The sequence below is a fragment of the Onychomys torridus genome, chromosome 11 (assembly GCF_903995425.1).
Source record: "Onychomys torridus chromosome 11, mOncTor1.1, whole genome shotgun sequence".
In the NCBI taxonomy this organism is placed as follows: domain Eukaryota; kingdom Metazoa; phylum Chordata; class Mammalia; order Rodentia; family Cricetidae; genus Onychomys; species Onychomys torridus.
This window is the reverse complement of record NC_050453.1, coordinates 311,805-332,336: the sequence shown is the minus strand read 5'-3', so window position 1 is coordinate 332,336 and position 20,532 is coordinate 311,805. Positions and strand designations below refer to the sequence as shown.

The following is a 20,532-nucleotide window of genomic DNA, read 5'->3' as shown; positions in this document are numbered from 1 at the left end:
AGTAGCATTCCTATGTGGTGTCTGCTTCCAATCCCTTGAGATCCCTGAGTTTTGGCCTTGGCATCCCTCCCTCAGTGATGAACTATAATCTGTGAACCAAATAATCCTATTTTTCTCCCATAGTGCTTTTGGTTACTGTGTTTATCATAGCAACAGAAAGCAAACTACACTTTCAAAGTACTCCTGTGAGTCTGCCATGGCTCCAATGCTCCCTCAGCCCATAGTTTCAGATATCTGATCACATGACAACTCCTTTAAATAGGAACTGACTATTAATATCGAATAAAATTAAGGTTAAATCTACCATCTTACTGTTTTTGTCTTTAGTGTTTTTGTTCTTTTGTTTTGATTAGTGATTACATTTGTTATTGTTACTTACTTTTATTATACTTTTGTTTTTCTATCAAAAGTAACATGATCTCAAAATATAAACATCTACTAACAACAATATAATTTGCCCAACAAGAATCACAGAAATGCTGACTCCATCTACTTCCAACCCTTGTTCTATTACTATCAAACATTTAAATAGGATGTGTATTTTAAACCACTGCTAATCATCTTCAGTACAGATACTGTATGCTGTTTGCTGAATGTCTGTTACTTGCTACTAGGCTGGATGCTAAAGGCAATTGACTCCCTCATGTGGCTGAACTGCTATCTGTGGTTTGGAAGTAAATGTCCATCCATCACTGTCACTCTTGGATTGCAGTGGTTGGGGCTGTTTTGGGAGGTGGTGGAATCTTTGGGACATGGGGCCAATCTGGCAGTGTGGGACAGTAAGGGCATGACTTTCAATGATACATCCACTTTGGGGTCAGGTCAGTGCTCCCTGTTTCCTGTTCTGCTACCAAGCAAGAAGCCACCTGCTATAGTCTCCCACTGCTGCAGATGGACGGGCTCCATTTGCCATGCCTCCACAACCAGCATGGACTGAACACTCTGAAAACATAATAAGTTTATTCTCCTTTAAATTGTCTATGTTAGTTATTTTGTCATAGTGGCTAGAAAAGTAATACACTAAGTAACTACTTCCCAAGGATACCCATGTTCTAATCCCTAGAGTATGTGAGCATGACATTTTATGATAAAGTGGCTGTGTAGGTATTACTAAACCTTTTAAGATCTGCCAATTACCCTGGATTTTCTGGATAAACACTAAATGTATTCATAGTAGTCCTTTGGTAAGAGGTCTGCATGAGAAGGAAGGATATTTGAAGATGCCATGAGCCATGAGATGTAGGCAGCATCTGGAAGCTGGAAAGAGTAAGGAAACTAACTCATTTTCCTCTGTGCCCTACAGAGCAACACAGTAATCCAGACTTGGGAACCAAGAATTAACTGTAAGACAACACTTTATTTTGTTTAAGACCATAAAGTTTGGGGAAATTGTTGCAGTATCAAGATGAAACCACAAAGACATAGTATTGAAAATAATAGATTCAGAGAGTTCTGGACTTTAGGACCTAATGTCCTTCCATTCCTGCTTTGATGTCTTGGAAAAACTGCTTAATATGTCAGAGTCTCTGCTTCATCTTTTTGAAGAAGATGACATTATTTACTTAGTAGGCTTCCTAGGAGTATCAAAGGAAATGAATGTAAAATATTTACTAGTATTACACATAGAGAGGGGTGCTGAAAGTTGTAATTGTTATTCATATCAAAGAGAAAATAGTATCAGTTTACAGTATGCAACTAAAGTCAGCATGTGTAATTATTTTCAAGAGTTTATTTTCTGTCAAAATTTGTAGGAAATGAGCCTATTTTGTCAGGAAAGCCCTGGAAGACCTCTACAACGGATGATTTCAGAGATCTTCTGAATGACACATCCCACATTCAGCCTAGGAGTTATTGTTTATATCTCATAAATTCTTATCATGGTTCCTAAGCATACATCAACAGATATAAGAATTACAAATGCTGATTTTTTTTCCTATTGAAAATAGTTATTAGAATGGGGTACCAACTCTGGATTTCATATTAAAGTAGAGGATTCACTTCAAAAAAGCTCATGTTCCTAATTTGTCTCCTATATTAGAGTGACTTTAGCTGTCCCCACATACTCCACTGAATGATAGTTGTTCCGTTCTTTGTTTTCACATGCATTTTTCATAACCTTCAACTTGACTTCCTACAAGGCTCCAGTTTTCTACATCTGTTTCCTCCAGACATGCATTCACTCTCTATCTCTAAACACATCCTAGTTGGGATCTTTTATTTCTCTCTAGCTTTTACTTTTCCTCCACATCTCAACTTACACACTACTTGCCTGACCTACTGAGAAATATGAAAATTAAACCCTGTTCTTACTTTACCCATTATCCTTTTTACTATTATATCAACAATATTTTATTATTATAATTTGTGATTTTTAAATATGCATGCTTTTGATGAGATATTTTCAAGAGGCATCAGAGATAATGTAAAGGTAAGAGACCAAATATCCTTTGTTCCTCTAAATAAATACCTGGCCCAGAGCTTGTTTGTATATTGTTATCTTGTTGGATTTTTTTTGTTTGTATATTCTCTTGTTTGTATATTGTTATCTTATTGGATTTTTTTTGTCCTGAATGACATAACCTCCTTTCAAATGGTCCATTTAAGTCATTAACTGACTCATCCTGAGTCATCAGGACTGTGAACTCATGACCACTTCTGTGACTTTGCTGGAGAGTATAAGGGGTCAACCTGAGCTACACTCTGGTCTACATACTTTACTCTTCAATGAAGAGATTCTGCGAAGATTTTGCTTAAGCAATTTTATCTGTAAAAATAAAGAGCTCAAAATAAAGAAAAATAAACTTATAAATGTGGTATGCATAAATATCTAAAACAATACCATACAAATGGAATAAGATTTTATTTTATTTATTATTTTTTTACTATTATTTTATTACTACTATTATCTTGGTTTTTTTCAAGAGGTTTCTCTGTGTATCCCTGGCTGTCCTAGAACTCACTCTGCAGACCAAGCAGGCTTGAAACTTACAGAGATCCGCCAATCTCAGCCTTTGAGGACTGAGAGTAAAGGTGTGCGTCAACATCACCTAGCTTAGAATAAGAATTTTAAATACTTAAATAGACATAACGATTTAATATCATTAGTTAACATTGAGTGACAAGATATTATCACAGATTTTGTTAATATGAGTGTATATAAAGCTGTCTTTCAACTAGTATTCTTGATATTTTCAAGATTGTTGTTGTTGTTACTGGTTTTTATCTGACAGCATTTCTTCTTCTGAGTGCCTTTCACATACAACTTAGGTGTGTGTATCCTTAGGCAGATAAAGGGGTAGTCCCTGAAGCAATCTTGTTTTCTGGAATTACTCTTACTATAATCATCTTCAGTGAGTATTTCTGATGTGCAAGGCATGTTGGAAGTTGCTTTTCTAAGAGAGGTTATTTTGGCTAATATTAGATAATATAAACCATAAATCACACATCTCAGAATACAGAAACTGAGATGCAAAGTACAGGAAACAGACTCTAACTCCCTTTCTTTGTCTTCTCCATGCAGCAGAGTTAACAGAAATGATCCTACAGGAGTATCTTAGGGCATGCCAGAGTCCACCAACTCCAACAGTATACTAGTAAGACCTAACTACTGTGCCATTTGACCGCCTTGAATGTGGTCTATTTCATTGAATGGTTTGTTATGAGCCTGAGAAAAAGGTATGTTCTACTGTTGGGAGAGGATTCCACACTTGCCAGTTATACTGGTGTTGCTGAGTTCTGCTGTGTCCTTACTGTTTTTCTGCCTGCTACATCTGTCTAGTTCTGGTGGAGGGGTATTGAAGCTTCCAGCTCTAACAGTGGGTTCATTTATTGCTGCTCACAAGTCTGCCCATTTTTGCTTCATACATTTTGATAATGCTGTCAGAGGCACACATGTGGATACTTGTTAATTGAATTGCTGGGTCCAAGGTCCTCAGATGTAAGTAGCAGAGACTGGAAATCCAGAACCAATTTCTCTATGAGTATACATACCTTCGAGGTGAAGCTCTCCACCATATTTTGCTTAAATTACAAAGTGCTGTGGCCAGTGGAAGCATTCTAGTGGCATTCTCTTCATTTCAACATTGTTGACTAAAGCACTCCATGGCTTGAGTCACATTTGAAGGTTACTGTGATAACCTTGGTTTCCTTTGCACACAATAATGCGTGATTTAACTATGGCAAAACTGCCCCAACATTTCAGCCAGAAGATGACAAAGCCACAAAGATCCCTAAGCACTGATAGGAGATTCCCAGCATTCTTGGTATATTTCTTTTCTAAAATTAAATTTTATCATATATCTTCATCTGACCAGTTACTATGTGTGCCTAGGAAGATAAAAATTTAAGCACAACTTTTTGCAGGAATTTTGTTTTTTCTCTATTCTCAGAAAATTAGGTTCAGTTAATGTATGTAATCGGTCTAGTGGGAAAGCTTAAACCTCCATTTGAGCAAAAACACAAGACTGTCATTTCAAACGTCAATGAGTCTAAACAATGCAAAAAGACTTCAAGGAAGTCTTTCTGTAAGAAAGTTCTTACTGAAGACGAATGAAGGGAACTTAGAACTTCCATAGCGGGTAAAATGGACACTATTTTGTGCTTAACTATCACTAAATTGTAATATGTAAGTTCAACAGTCTTTTTGTAGACTTTTTGACTTGCAAATATTCCGTTGCACCCAGGGGCTTCCTTGCTCTTCAAATCCTAACCTAGGGTGGGAATGGGAGGATCTTCCTTAAAGTGGGAACTCAAGTGAGTTGATGAGGCTTTGGGGCAGAAGATAAAGTACACAGTTCCTAGTTCTGTTTGTCTAGGTCTTCAGAGCAAATGCACAAATAACGACTCCAGGATAGAAATTAATTAAGCAGCAGAACTTGAGTAAGACACTTGACACAAATTAAATAGCAATGTCACGGAGGACCTCAGTGATATAAATTCACAACATGCCTCCAAGGTTGGGCATGGTCGCACATGCGTGGTGGGACCTAGTCACTTCCACCGGTCAAACGTCTCCTGTGACCCAGGACCGTGGCTTTTTGTGATTGGGTAAAACATGCAACGTACGTGATCAATGTGCATGCGTAGAATAGCCAAATGGGCCTGTGTTCTCAGGTGCAGCTCGCATTTATAAACCGGCGCCATTATTCCCAGGCCCCTTCACATATATGTCTTTCCACAGGCCTGTGCACATATGTCCCTCTCCCTTAATAAAACTGTTAGTGGATTCTGTCATGTTTCTTAACTTTTCCTTGTAGGGTAAAAACACCTTAGAAACACTCAGTATTTCCATTTCACAGATGAGGAAACACACAGGCATATTTACTTTCTTTACAACCAAAATTCTAGGATTGGAAATTGTGTCTCGCAGGTTTGCACAACGTGTGCCCCCCCCCAACCCCCAACTCTACACCCCTTTCTTTCATTACAATTTGCTCTACACTAAGTACAGACAAGCAGGTGGGAGACCAAGCATTCCTACAGGCAGAGTACAATCTGGGTTGAGAGCTCAGCACTCATCCATGGGAAAGGGACACTGGGCACCCCCAGGGGACCCTAGACCAGTGCTGCAGACTGCACTGCCCCCCTTCACCACGGTGCAGAGCACATTCCTACCTCCCCGCGCCTCCCTGAGTGGCTCACCTAAAGTAGATGGCGCCAGGGATAGCAGCAGGACCGCCAGCTGGACTCTGCCTGGGCAGAAAGCTGCAAGGCGTCCCACAGTGACCAGACGCTCTGGGCTCCTCCGAGAAACCTTCATTTTCTTCACACAGGTCTCAAGCACTGTAGAACTGCAAAGCAGAGAAGGTAACTCCGCCCAGGGTGCGGGAAATGGCGCTGAGTTCCGGAATAAAAGTTTTGACTACAGCTTTCCCCTTGTTGGGCGGGGTCTTGATTACCATTTGTTCCTTGGATTTCTGTGGAATTTTTCCTGGGAGATCGCTTCAGGGATGCAGGCACAGAATTAAAAATCTAGCAAGTCAGTTCCTGGATCTTCTCTCTTTCTAAGTACTTTGGTTCCAAAGTAAACAAGGCATAATGGGAACTCAGGTTGCATATAACCCGGCCTTGCTCCCCGCTCTCTCCACGCCCCCCATTTTTTTCTTTTCTTTTCAGAAATCGAAAGGGTGGAGCCTAATCAAGGCTGAGCCAACAGCTGCAGGCCCTGTGTAGTATACAGTAACTTGCCTCCTTGTGATGAATTCAGATGTAAGGTGCCATAGAAAAAAAATTAAAGCAATGAGCTAACCAGATATAAAAATTTATGCACATATGGACTCAAAACCCACAGTTCTCATCTTAAAGGGAATAAGAGTTAATTCTAGAGCCATTTTGAGTGACCATGTCCCTGTTACCCCCAATTCCCTGTCCAACCTAGAAGCAGTTCCACAGTTTTTATGGTTTCACAGAGCAGAGAAAATCTTAAATCAAGTTTAAAATACATTGGTGGGTGCATCAGAGAAGGGAGTACATTAATGTGCTTTTCTGAAGGCTCAAGATAGTGTTTGACGGCACTCTTATTAGCTTTTGTATTGGTAGAAGCTAGTTGCCTGCTAAGTTAATAGATTCTAAAAGATTATTTATTGTTTGCTTGCTTGCTTTGGGTTTTTTGATTGTTTGTTTTGTTTAACATATTGTCCCAAATGTTAGTTCTGACACAGGGGTCAAAGAATGGCTATTTCAGAAATCCAAAACAAGATAAGGTAATTAACCTCTGGACTTCAACATTGCAATCCCTCCATAATATTGAAATTATAATTAGCCAATCAGTCTCTGCAAACACAGATACCTTTCAGGAGTTTTCTTTCACAGCAGATGCAGTTTCTTTTCAGAAGATTTTGTTCACAAATATAATGTCAATGCTATTCAGCCTACATTAAGACCATGCAGTAATTAATGGGGCAGATCAGGCATTGCCATCATCCGAGTGAGATTTGATGAGAGGTGAACAATTAATAAGATCCCAGAAATGGAATAAACAGGCTTTGCACTGGATTTCAGATCCTTTCTTAATAATGATGATAAGGAAAGGAAAGGAAAAAAAGAAAGGAAGGAAGGGAGGAAGGAAGGAATCAAGAAATAGCCTCCTAATTAGAGATGGATGGTGGTACTTATTGAAATAACAAATATAGAAGGCCAAGTTTAGGGAACAGGATTAAGAATTCTAAGATTACAAGATAGAGCATGTGAACTAAAATGTCCACACACTGTTTCCAGAACCTGTGGTACTTGTATGGCAGAAAGACTTTGCTGATTAAATTAAACCAAGATGTTGAAATGGGGAGGTAATCCTGACTATCAAGATGGGTTTGACAATCCCAAGGATCCTTATAAGAAGGTGGTACTAGATCAGAGATGGAGAATAGTGAGAACAGAGATCAGAGTTACTGCCTCCAGAGAGCAAATGGCAACAGCCTCCATAAGGTAGAAGAAATAAACAGATTCTCCTCTGGAGCTTTCAGATGGAACCAGTCTTGGCAGCACTTTGGATAAAGTACTGTAAGACTTATTTAGAATTTAAGTATTCTGGAAAAGAATATGGAAGAAGAAGATATATTGTAGTTAAGTGGATTAAGTCCCTCATCTTTCTTACACCAAATGCTAACAGAGTAGGCTCCTCACTCCGGCAGGGTTTTGGGCTTCCCTCTTAGCACCTGCTTTCTTCCCTCAGTCCTTGATGGGTTTAGCTCCTGGCTGACATTCACTTCCACCAATCTCCTCTTATCTTAGTCCTCACTGACTTCAAAGGTCATAGAAACGTTTCTGTTTTGTTTTTTCATATACTTGGTCTCATAGTTTCTTATCTTTGCCTATGACCTTGTCCTCCACTCCACTATGCCACCATGCCCATAGAATATCCCAGAGCTGTCACTGTTACTGTATCCTCTTCATAAGCTCCACTATTCCACTTAACCACAAGTCCTACCTTTCTAGTTCACCCCAGTGTCTTGTCTCTCACAATCTGTATCTCACAGTACCTATAAATTCATGGACCTGCCACAACTGGTCTCTTGCTAGGTTAGATTTGTGCTCCATTCTAATAGTTACCATTTTGCATTCACCATTCACTTACAGTATTTATTGGACAAAAGCAACATAAAATTCAATCTCTACTATTTGGCCTACATTAATATAAAACTGAATGTGCCTAGAAGAAAATAATTGATGATGATCAGTCTTACTTTAATGACAACTCATTTCATTTAAATGTTTGTGTTAGGGTGACAACAAAGGCCTATTAAGGGACAACTCTTTTTTTTCTCTCCTTTTTAAAAATTTATTATATTTGTGTTTTAATTTTACACATCAACCATGGGTTCCCCTATCCTCCCCCCTCCTGACCCCACTCCCACCTTCCCCCCAGCCCCTCCCCTCCATTCCCATCTCCTCCAGGGCTAAGACTCCCCTGGGGATTCATTTAAACCATGTGGATTCAGTCCAGGCAGGTCCAGTCCCCTCCTTCCAGGCTGAGCAAAGTGTCCCTGTGTAAGCCCAAGGTTCCAAACAGCCAGCTCGTGCACTAAGGATAGGTCCGTGTCCCACTGCCTGGGTGCCTCCCAAACAGTTCAAGCTGTTCAATTGTCTCACTTATCCACAGGGCCTGTTCCAGCTGGGGGCTCCACAGCCTTTGGTTCATAATTCATGTGAGGGAAAGAAAACTTAGGGGAGCAGGAAATCCCAGCTGGATCAAGAACAGAAAGGGAGAACAAGGAATAGCAGACCATGATAAATGATGACCACATGAGAACAGGAAGAGGCAGAGTGCTGGAGAAGTCCCCAGAAATCCACAATGATACATCCACTGTAGACTACTGGCAATGGTCAAGAGAAAGCCTGATCTGACCTAGTCTGGTGATCAGATGGCCAAACACCCTAATGATTGTGCTGGAACTCTCACCCAATAACTGATGGAAGTGGATGCAGAGATCCTTGGCCAGGCCCCAGGTGGAGCTCCAGGAGTTCAATTGTCGAGAAAGAGGAGGGTCTGTAAGAGTGTGAATTGTTGACCCAAGATTGGAAAAGCACAGGGACAAATAGCCAAACAAATGGGACAACTCTTTCTGGTCAAGAAAATATAATACCTGGCCTGGATGGATACCTAATATTCCAGTTGGGCAAAGTCAACCACCTTGCCAAGAGACCACATCTAGGAACATGGGCTCACCTTAAGCCATGCTAAAGGGATAGGTAGAATAATCACCTTCATGAGATACTTTGCCTTTTCTTCCCCAAATTCCCATCCTCTACTGTAGTCTTTTGCAGCTATGTTGCTTTGTAAGTCACCGACTTTTCTGAAACACACAGAAAAGGATAACTTCATCTTTCTTTCTTTTTCTTCTCCTCTTTCTTTCCTTTCTTTTTTCTTTTGTTTCTACATCTTTCCAGTTTTATTTATTTGCTTCTATGTGTACGGGTGATTTGTGCCTATATGCATGTTTTTGTGTGCACTACTTGTGTGCAGTGTCCACAGGGCCAGAGGAGGGATTCAGATCTGCAATTGGAGTTACAGAAAGTTGCTAGCATCATGTGGGTGCTGGAAAGTGAAGTCCTCTGGTGCCAAAAGATCCAGCTTTTGGCAGATTAGAGAAATTGGAAAAGAGATGTGGAGTCATCGAGGGCTAGACATGAGCAAGCTCACACACACATACACACATACCCACAGAAGGACCTTTTCTGAGGGGCAAAGCTTAATTCTTCCTTTTATTCTGCTGCTTTTTACATACTTTATTTTTCTCTTAGCCCTTTTATACCATCCAAGACAAAAGCTTCTATGTAAGAAGGAAATCTCCTTACAACCACAAGTTACATATTTTAAAGACAATTAAAATCTTATTCAGGGAGAAATCACATTACAATTACAAGCTACATGTTTTCCTTAGAATCCCACAAGTACTTAAACGTTTGCCTTTGTATTAATTTCCCCACGTAACATCTTCACCCCCAAAGCAATGATTCCTTTCTTATTGATTAACAACAACAAAAAAATTGTATGTGTGTTTTCAAGGCAGGGTTTCTCTGTGTAACAGTCCTTGGCTGTCCTAGAACTGCCTCTGTAGAGCAGGCTGGCCTCAAACTTGCAGAGATCCACCGGCTTCTGCCTGCTGAGTGCTGTGATCACAATTAATAAAAGTTTAAGCAAGCCAAGGATATCTCAGTAAGCTCCTTTTGAACTGCAGGCAGCTGTTTGTGGTTTCAATGTAGCAGATTTCCATCTTATTTCTACTCTACAAAACGTTTAGTCAAGTGGTCAGCTAACCATGTATTTTTCTTCACACATAATAGGGTGATTTAATTTCCTTTCACAAATTTGGTTTATCAAGGTACATCGCAAAATCTGTAGTTAATTCTGTAAGCCATTTGACCAAGGAACTCAGGCTTAACTTTGAGTGTAGGGACATAATTGCTTCTTTTGATCATCAGCCTGTTTTTCACAGGCAGAATCTATGGGTCCAGAATGCATGAAACTTCCATGTTCTTATTTTCCATCCTCTGCAAATCTCATATCTAACAGAGGGGATGATGACTTCTAGCCTATTTTTGTAGATGTAACTATCTTGTTAAATAAGAAACACAGAGCCAATGCAGAGATGAAAGCCCAAGTGGTCAGAGTAATAGCTAAGAGCTAAAATCCTTACTCTTCACTGCCGCTCCTGTCCTTCCCTCAGCAAGAGACCTACTTCCTGTTTGTTTGTCTTTTTTATAGACATTCTGTCCTGCCTTCTCATGACCTCCTTGTCACTATGGTTTCTATGGTTGGTATTGAGATTAAAGGTGTGTGTCTCCATGCTGGCTGTATCCTTGAATGCACAGAGATCTGCCTGTCATGTCATCTGGATTAAAGGTGTATGCCACCACCTCCCAGCATCTGCTATGGCTTGCTATTAGCTCTGACCCCCAGGTAACTTTATTTATTAACATACAAATAAAATCACATTTCAGTACAAATAAAATATCATCATATTTCCCCTTTTCTATTTTAATAAAAAGGAAAAAAGTTATAACTAATATAAAAAACTATATACAAAAGTACAATAACTATAATCAATAAATACCTAAATAATATCTCATCCATCTGTGTTTGACAAATTCAGAGAAAATAATTCCATTATCTATTCTATTTTGGTAATTCCAAAATGTACCTGATTCACTTTCTATCCTAACTTATATTACTAACAGAACTGTCTTATAATGTCTTTCAAATTTATACACTTATTCCTCTTAGTGAGCTTCTTTTCTGAAATTCTTAACAAGGTAAATTATAACTATAATTAACTGATCTTCAGCTCTGTTAGAGACACAAAAAGGAAATAATATTACCTAATTAAAAAACAACAACAACAACAACAACAGGAAGTGCATGCAAGCAGCTTCCAAAAAAAATGTGAGTTGACAGAAATAGCCAGCTGCCTTGACAGTCACCCAAGGTTTCTCTGTAGCAATGGGCTATCATCTTCAGCCATTAGGCTTAGCATATTTGACAGACCCATTTGTGAACTAGGATGTACACAAGATCAACAGTTTGACCTCACATTTGGTGAGAGCAATCCATGTATCAGAAACACCTGGATTCCACAAGTGTCATGTCATGATTCAGGATGTTAAATTCTGGAAATTGTTGATGTTTTTTGAATTCAGCTGTCCATTCTTCTTTGCTGTGTTTATGTGGTTACATCTCAGCATCCCGTTCTTCTCCACATCCCTCTATTAAATGCCAGTCTACTACTGAGAGGGGTGAGCTTAGTTACTCTTCAAGAGTAACTGTTTCAGCTGCTGTTCCACTGCATATCAGAAGCCATCAGCCCACTGCCTGTTCAGCCGCCTTTGAAGAAAAGGGCATTGTACCTTTTCTGGATTGCAAAGGCCACTTCAGGGATGGTGCCATATTGTCCTGGCCTCATTAAATGCCTTTTGATAAAGCCACACTTGTTTTGGCAAGAATCGGTAGTCCTTTGTTTCATGTCCTCACTGTCCTGTTTGTCAGCAGTTGATTCACAGTGGCTTACTTTTGCCACAATGAAAGTTAACTCCATATGCAGTTTCTTCAATGCCCATATTTTCTCTGAAGTAGATTGGTCCTTCCAGGAGCTGACATGTCTCATAGTCATAACAAAAAAGAAAAATTTTCTAAGTTATTAAAATATTTTAAATGACATATTCTGTAGATCTCTGAAGGGTTTGAATATGACCTATCTATCTAAAACATATCTGCTCAATCTTGAAAACATACCTAATATGACTACAATTTTGATTGTAGTGTCTAACAACTAATTTTCATTTCTTTATATCCTAATAGTTGGTAATAATAACATTCAAGGATCAGCAAATTGCATTACAATGTTAAATGAATGGTATAAGTACAATATCTTGAACAAGATTAGAAATATATGTATAGTATTTTCTAACAATATCAATGTCAATATATATAATTTATATACAATATAAAAATCCAATCCAATGAAAAATATTTAAAACTAGTAATTGTATCTCTTTTTCTTTTCTTCTTTTTTTTAAAACAAGCATCTTAAATCTAATCTCCTTTGCCTAGCCCTTTTTCTAACCCTTAACAACAACTTGTAACCAACCTTCCTAAACAATGAAAACTATCCCAGACCCAAAACCCATTAAAAGACCAAAAAACCATCTGGCCCACACCACCTCTTTGGGAATATGGGTGTCATATTCTTAAAATTGCTTCCTGCTGGGTATTGGTGAAGGTATCTTTATTCTGAAAAGAAAAATTTTGGGTTAATTTTCAAATTCTAGGAAAGGTAACTATATTCTTCTTCGTTATCCATAATGTCAAATTCAGGTTTTATCTCAAGTCCTGTTTCAAGTAGTCTTTAGAACGGGATCATCTCAGCTAGCCCTCTCAAAATTGCTCTGAGCACTTTGTAGTCCAAAGCTGATCTGTGGATGATGTTTGTCAGCTTAGTGATATTATTATTGTCCACGTGGTATTGTTGTTGTGGGGCCCCATCTTCTTCCTGGAGACTTCAATTGATGTTAGGCCTGGCTGTGATTTCCTGCAGAAAACTGATAAAGCCTCGAACACAAAGACATATATAGGCAGCTAATTGAAGACTTTTTTTCTAGAATTAGTTAGTACTCTATATGACCATTCATATCTTAACAAGTTTAAAATGTATATTATATAAATATTAATCTTGAATATTTTGATATAAAATTCATACTTTAAGAAAAGTTTAAAGAATCAGAATAGAGTCAAAGAATTGAGATTCACAATAGAATAGTTCCTTAATTAATTTGGTTTATCTCCTGTCCCATATCAGAAGATGGCTGTTTCTTCTGGCATGATACAGGAGTTTGCATTTTCATTTTAACAACATGCTTGACTTTAAAGAAGGAGAGAGCCATTCTCCAACTCCAAAGTCAGCTTTAAATTTTAATCGAACTTGGACTACAAGAAGACCAATAGTTTTAAATTTCTTTAGAGAAGAGCAGAAACAAACATTTAGGAAGACTTATGAAACTTTGTAGATGATAATACCAATAAGCCATTTTAGACTGGTGATTTGTCCTTTTTCTTCAGTTGTCTCATTTGTCCAGTGTTCTTCAGATTCCTTTGCCTTCATTCTCCTAAAAAGACAAAAACCTTTCCCCAAGACTAATTTTGGGGAGGTCCCATTTTGGAAAGTTATTATCTGATTAAACGAAAAGGCATGTGATAATGGTATAAGTTTGTTTAAATTGGATGGTGATGCTGGTTGATGAACTATCACCTCTTTTAATTAAGAGGTCTCTCTTGTTCAAATCGAACCCTTACCAATTTTAATGGTATCCACAGCTTATCTTCTCCTGTAGAAACAAAAGCAAAACCTTGTCCCCAACATAACACATATCCTGGTTTCTATTCTGAGGTCAGCACATCTTTAAAGTATATAGGCTGATTTAATTCTGTAGTTTTTTCATATTATCCAATGTGCAACTGTTTTTCCTTTCTCATTAGCACTGAGAAAATTCAAAGTTAATAGAGCATTGTGCAGTCTATTTCTGGGTGTTTTTGTTATCTCTTTCTGTTTATTTAGCATATGCTTTAGAGTTCTGTTTGATCATTCTATAACTGCTTGGCCTGTAGGATTATGTGGTATACTTGTAATATGCTTTATATTGTAATAAGCAAAAAACTGTTTCATTTTAACAGAGACATATGCTGGAGCATTGTCAGGTTTAATTTGTGCAGGTATTCCCATGATGGCCATAACTTCTAGCAAATGTGTGATTACAGAATCAGCTTTTTCAGAACTCAAAGCAGTCTCCCATTGAAATCCTGAATAAGTATCAATGGCATGGTATACATATTTCAATTTTCCAAATTCTGCAAAATGAAACACATCCATCTGCCAGATTTAATTCCTCTGAGTACCCTTTGGGTTACATCCTGGTGGTAATAGCATCTGATTGTAGAAGGAACAAGTAGGACATTTCTTGACAATTTCTTTGGCTTGTTGCCAGGTTATGGAAAAATCCTTTTTTAAACCTTTACTATTGACATGATGTTTTTTATAAAATTCTGAGGCCTCCAGCACATTTCCTATCAATAATTTATCAATCTCATCATTACCTTGTGCTAGAGGGCCTGGCAAACCAGTATGGGATGGATGTGAGTTATATATAAAGGATGACTCCTTTTCCTGATTGTATCTTGTAACTGAATAAATAGTGAAGTTATTTCTGAAGCATCAGGGATAAATTCTGCAGTCTCAATATGTAATACCACTCTTTCAGCATACTGAGAATCAGTAACTATGTTGAGAGGTTTTGAAAAAAATCTATTAATACCAACAGAATAGCATACAGTTCTGATTTTTGAACTGAATTATAAGGTCGTTGAACCACTTTACTTAAATTTTCTGATTTTAACCTGCCTTTTCTTGTTTGTTTACATCTGTATAAAATGTATGAACTCCAGATTTGGGTTTTCCCATACAATTCGAGGCAAGATCCAATCAGCTCTCTTTATAAGATCAATTCTATCGCTTTGGGGATATTTGCTGTTAATTTCTTCAAAAAAATTACTGCAAGCTCTTTGCCAAGTTTCACTTTCTGTCCACAATTTTTCAATGTCCTCTTTAGTTAAAGGTACAGCAATTTCTGCTGGGTCTATTCCTGCTAATTGACAAAGTCTCAATTTTCCTTTCAGAATTTGTCAGAGATTTTTTTCCACATAAGTTTTTAATTTTTCTTCGGTTTATTTGGTAAAAATATCCATTCCAATATAATATCTTCCCTCTGCATTAATATTCCTGTAGGAGAATGCCTAGAAGGTAAAACAACCAAAATGCAACCCAGCTTTGGATCAATACAATCCACGTGTCCTTCATGTACTTTCTTTTCTACCAAGGCCAATTCTTTCTCAGCTTCAAGTGACAATTCTCTTGGACTATTTAAGTCCTTGTCACTTTCTAAGGTTTTGAACAAATTATTCAGTTCATCATTTTTTATGCCAACAATAGTTTGTAGCTGAGAAAATAATCTTTGAAAGTCATTAAGAATCTGTAGTTGATCTCTCCTAATTTGCACCTTTTGGGGCCTAATTTTTGTAGACCTATTTTATATCCTAAATAATTAATAGAATCTCCTCTTTGTATCTTTTCAGGAGCAATTTGTAATCCCCAGCAGGGCAATGTTTTTTTTTTTTTTTTACTTCTTCAAATATTCTTTCTAAAGTATCTGCATTTGAGTTGGCTAGTAAAATATCATCCATATAATGATAAATTATAGATTTAGGAAATTTTTTACGTATCACTTTCAATGGTTGTTGTACAAAATATTGGCACAGGGTTGGGCTACTCAACATTCCCTCTGGAAGGACCCTTCCATTGAAATCTTTTAACCGGTTGAGAATTATTGTAAGTAGGCATCATGAAAGCAAATCTTTCTCTGGCTTTTTCTTGTAAGGGTATTGAAAAGAAACAGTCTTTTAAATTAATAACTATGAGAGGCCATCCTTTAGGTAACAGAGTAAGCAAAGGAATTCCAGATTGGAGAGAGCCCATTGGCTGAATTTCTTTGTTAATTGCTCTAAGGTCTGTCACCATTCTCCTTTTACCAGATTTCTTTTTAATAACAAATACAGGAGAATTCCAAGGGCTGGTTGATTCTTCAATATGCTGAGCATTTGACTGTTCTACCAGCTCTTCTAAAGCCTGGAGTTTCTCTGTTGTTAAAGGCCATTGGTGAACCTATACAGGCTTGTCTGTTAACATTTTAAAGGTAGAGCTGTTGGTGTCTTTGAAAGATCATCAGTTGTTGTGCCCTGTTCTTGTATAATATGGATGCATGGCTGGTGACCACTCATTAGAATAATACCTTCTAATATTTCTCTCAGAAACATGTGCTAGTTTCTGATTTGTTTCTGAGGTTGGAGGGATATTAATCTGTTTCTTTGCTGAAACAGGTCTTTTATACTTTTTTTGTACCTCTTATTGGAGCCATTGGCAGAATATACCAAACCATTTCCCTCTTTGACCTTTACTGTCTTAACCACTTGTATCTTTTAGGCTGACTCAGAAAGTTCAGTTTAATAATTGATTCAAGTAAGCATCATTGCTCTTATAAAAATCATCTTCATTATGATCTGCAAGTGAATTGCACAGTGAAGAGTGGGATTTTCCCATGAAATAATCGCACTGTACTAGATACATGGGATCCTTTCACATAGGAATCACATCATGCCTAATAAAACAGGAACACGGCAGTAGCAAGCAGAAGGCACAGCAGAAGCAAGGCGCATTCTGGGAATAACACTCCCGAAAACTTGCCTTTCCAGGATTCACTCCTCATAGCTTTGTCATCTGGTGGGTTCTATTCCATAAGCTCCATTGCTGACTGCAGCTCTTCTGACATGGACACCAGTATTCTGGAAAGAGCAGCCAGTACTTCTCCCCAGTAAGCCATCTTAAAGCATCTAGCCCACTGGCACGTGGACTGACATGCCTTGCCCTTCTCTCCCATTCCCTCTGCCTTGCTAAAAACTGCTAGCCACCTAGGACTATTCCCTCATTTGGCCACTTCCTCCTTCTGAGGCTGACTACCAAAGTCCAGCAATCAAAAGCACCATTTAGTTCACCTAATTAACATGCCCAATTAAAATTAAACACCTCATACTAACACAGAGCATCCCATTTTATCTTCATAAACCACCATTTTCCTATGTGCCACATCTGTCTCCCCTGTATTCAGAGGCAGTCCTTTTTCCCTGCAGGACAAATATCCCTGTCACCTTTCCCTTGTTCCTTTCCCTTCCTACCTTGTCCCCTATCCTCTTTACCACCTCATCCTAGCCCATTCTAACACAGACCTCCCCATTTTCTTCTCTTAACAATTACCCCTGCAAGGTCATGTGCTGCTGTTTTTCTGCCTTAGTCAGCAAGCATCCACTTTAACTTTTCTTTAAAAGATGCTTAATAAAGGATCTCTCTGTGAAAACAAGTATTTGGGTGTGGTTTGTGCCTAATCTGGGATCTGGGAGGGAGCCCCTGCTGTTCAGGAGTCTCCATCACATCTCTCCAGCCCTCTTTCCACCTCTTTTGTAAGCATACTTCCCCTGACCCTGTGTTTGGCTTCCCAAACACTGTGATTTACTCTTTTCCTGCAACCTTCCTTCCCACCATGTGACTGCCTACCACCACATGGCTGACCTCCATGCTGGTTTAACTCCAGTGGCATGGGCTTTTTTCTTCTCTTCTCCAATTTCCTCCTCTGAGCAACTGTTAAGATTTACAACACACAGGCCCTGGTGCTTTTCTGTGAAAGTCTAGTAAAATTGTCATAGTGCTTCTGTTTTATTCCATTCTTAAATTATTTTATTAATTGTGGGGGACCAGCCCCCACTTTATGACTAGGGTACTCTTGAGCCAGGAAAAGTGAGGAATATTTAGATATAAAGATGTATCTAGATGAGAGGAATGACGGAAACACAGGGTAGCCTCAGGAGGCCTGGCTCAAATCCCACCAACCCAGAACTTTATTCAAAGCACTTTTTATAACAATGCCAAGGGGAGGGGAAAAAGACCTCCCCCTTGCTAGATACAGCCAAATGTAGACCCTTCCAATACCTGGTACCCAGGCCTGTGACCATCATCCTCTTATGCAGTCCTGATGGGTAAAACCACTAGGAAACCTAGGTGGTCTCCAATAATTAATGAAAATAAGAACTCAAAGAGGAAACCCCAATATCCCCAGTATCATTTGGTGATCACTGTAATGTTTATCTAAGCTGTTCTATTAGCGGTAACGACTCAGGAGTCAGTTATTAGGTTGAAAACCTGACAGATGAAAAAAGTGGCAGAGGAGTGAGCAGTTGACCCTCTCTCCACCCATCCCAGATCAAAGAGACAGTGAAATCACTAAGTCCCTCTCTACTCCTTCCTGTGCATCTTCTCTATCCATATTCATGGCTTCTCTATGGATAATTCTGGTCAGCTAGTCACTGACTCTGTCCCCTGATTCAAACATAACTCTGTTAACACAGTCTTGGGGTGTCACAGAGTGACAAATGTCCCACAACATTTCCCCCTTTTTGTCTAAATAAAAAGGAAAGGTTATAACCCCAACACAGTAAAATTATACACAGTAAGAACAATTATCAGGTAAGAATTACATTCACAATGTCCAGCCCATTTGTATTTGGCAAATTTGGAGAAAACTCTCTGTATCTATCTTACCTTGATGAGTCCCAAGTTTTATTCCTAACCCTCTTTTTATCAGAAGTTGTTTTACCAACCTAAAAATATCCTTTTAGATGTTAAAACATTTTCTTGATAAACAACTTAAGCTTTTATGTCTCTCAACTTTTATAAACTTTACATCATCTTGTAAGTTTCTTTTCTGAAGTTGGTAACAAAGAAAACGGTATCTATCTAGTCTTCAACCCTCATCTGAGACCCAAGACAGATAATAAATTACCTGGTAAACTGGAAGTGCAGAGTAAACATCTTCCAAAACTATATAAATGACAGAGCAAACTGGCAGACTGGGCAGTCGCCTAAGGTTCCTCTGCAACATTAGGGTGTCCATCTTCAGCCTATTGGCCTAGAATTTCTGACAGACTTCTCTGTGAAGTAGCAATTTTGTTCTACCTTGTCTTGGCAAAGTTTGGCAATCATCTTTTGTGTCCTGCTTGTCCAATTTGGACAGCATATAGTCAACAGTCAAGGCAAGGGCAGCTTCTTGCCTGCTGGCTTACTTTGCCACAGTGAAAGTAAACTCCATATGGAGGTTCTTTGGTTCCCATTATCTTCTCTGGAATAGAGTGGTGCTGCCACGAACAGACAGTTCTCACTGTCCTGAAAGCCTTACATTATTAATACATTTTAAATGTCATATTCTGTAGGTCTCTGAAGTGTTCAAAGACTACCTATCTATCTAAAATATATTTAAAACTTTGAAAACATACCTAACATGCCTACAAGTTTGATTGTTATAGATGGCTATTAACCTGCATTTCTTTAGTATTCTAAATAGCTGGTCATAATAACTTCCAAGGACTAGAGCTTTATATTTTTAAATGAGCTGCATAGGTACAATAACTCAAATAAGAGTAGAAACATATATATACAATGAGATAACAAAAATAACCTTAAATTTGTACTAATATACAAAAATACCTTAAACAAGAGTAGAAACATATCTACAGTGTAACAAAATAAGGTTAAATTTGTGTCAATATAAAAAAATGTATACCCATGTAAGATATTTGAGACTAGTAGTTGCTTTTTAGTTTAAATGATGATTTAATAATGTACCCTTTAATCTCATCATTCCTATACCCCCTTTTTCTTTTCAGAAAGAGATCCCTGAATCTAATCTCCTCTTCTTAGTTTTTTCCCCTGACCATGACCAAACAACTTGCAAACCCCCCCCCCCAAATGATGACAAATATCAATAACCCGCTGAATGCCAAAACCACCCACCCCACCTACCTTTTGGGAATGTGGATGTCACATACTCAATATTAGTTCCTGTTGTCTGGGAGTGATCACATATTTAAGGACCCTAAGAAAATTGAGCTATTTTTAATTCCTGGGAAAGCTAGCTGTTGTCCAGTCTAGTGTGATAGCAAAGCACAGAGCTTATCTGAGGTTCTGGCTGGAGTGTTCTATGAGGCTATCTATCTTAGCTAACTGCTTTTATGTTGTCCTGAGCAGTTTGCAGCCTAAAGTTTTTGTCAATGTAATGGCATTATCACAGTCCAGTTTGATTGGTCATTGCAGGGCCCCATCATCTTCTTGAAGACCTCAAATGTCACTGCCAGGTATTGTCATAATTCACTGGAGAAAGCATAAACATTTTCAATGTCATATGCAACAGGTATCTAAGAGGTTAAAGGACCAAAGTCTGGTAAATACAGCTGAGGTAAACAAACTTAATTTCTAGTTACCTTCTCAGACTGAAACCCAAAGACATGTACAGGAAGCTAGATGAAGTTTATTTCTGGAAATAATTAGTACTCTATATGATCACAAATATCATGACAGAAAGTTTATGTATATAGCAATGTTATGAATTTTT

At 38.3% G+C, this 20,532-nt stretch overlaps 1 protein-coding gene across 2 annotated transcripts in view; it reads right to left on the bottom strand.

Moving 5' to 3' along the window:
• LOC118592812 (complement component receptor 1-like protein) overlaps positions 1 to 6,076 on the bottom strand; it is a 28,368-nt gene extending 22,292 nt beyond the window's left edge. For both annotated transcript variants that reach the window (XM_036201902.1, XM_036201903.1), the window contains exon 1: positions 5,641 to 6,076. In XM_036201902.1, the coding sequence (XP_036057795.1) occupies positions 5,641 to 5,758 (118 nt within the window). In that variant the 5' untranslated portion in view covers positions 5,759 to 6,076. The remainder of the gene's footprint in view (positions 1 to 5,640) is intronic.
• Positions 6,077 to 20,532: the final 14,456 nt, after the last annotated feature.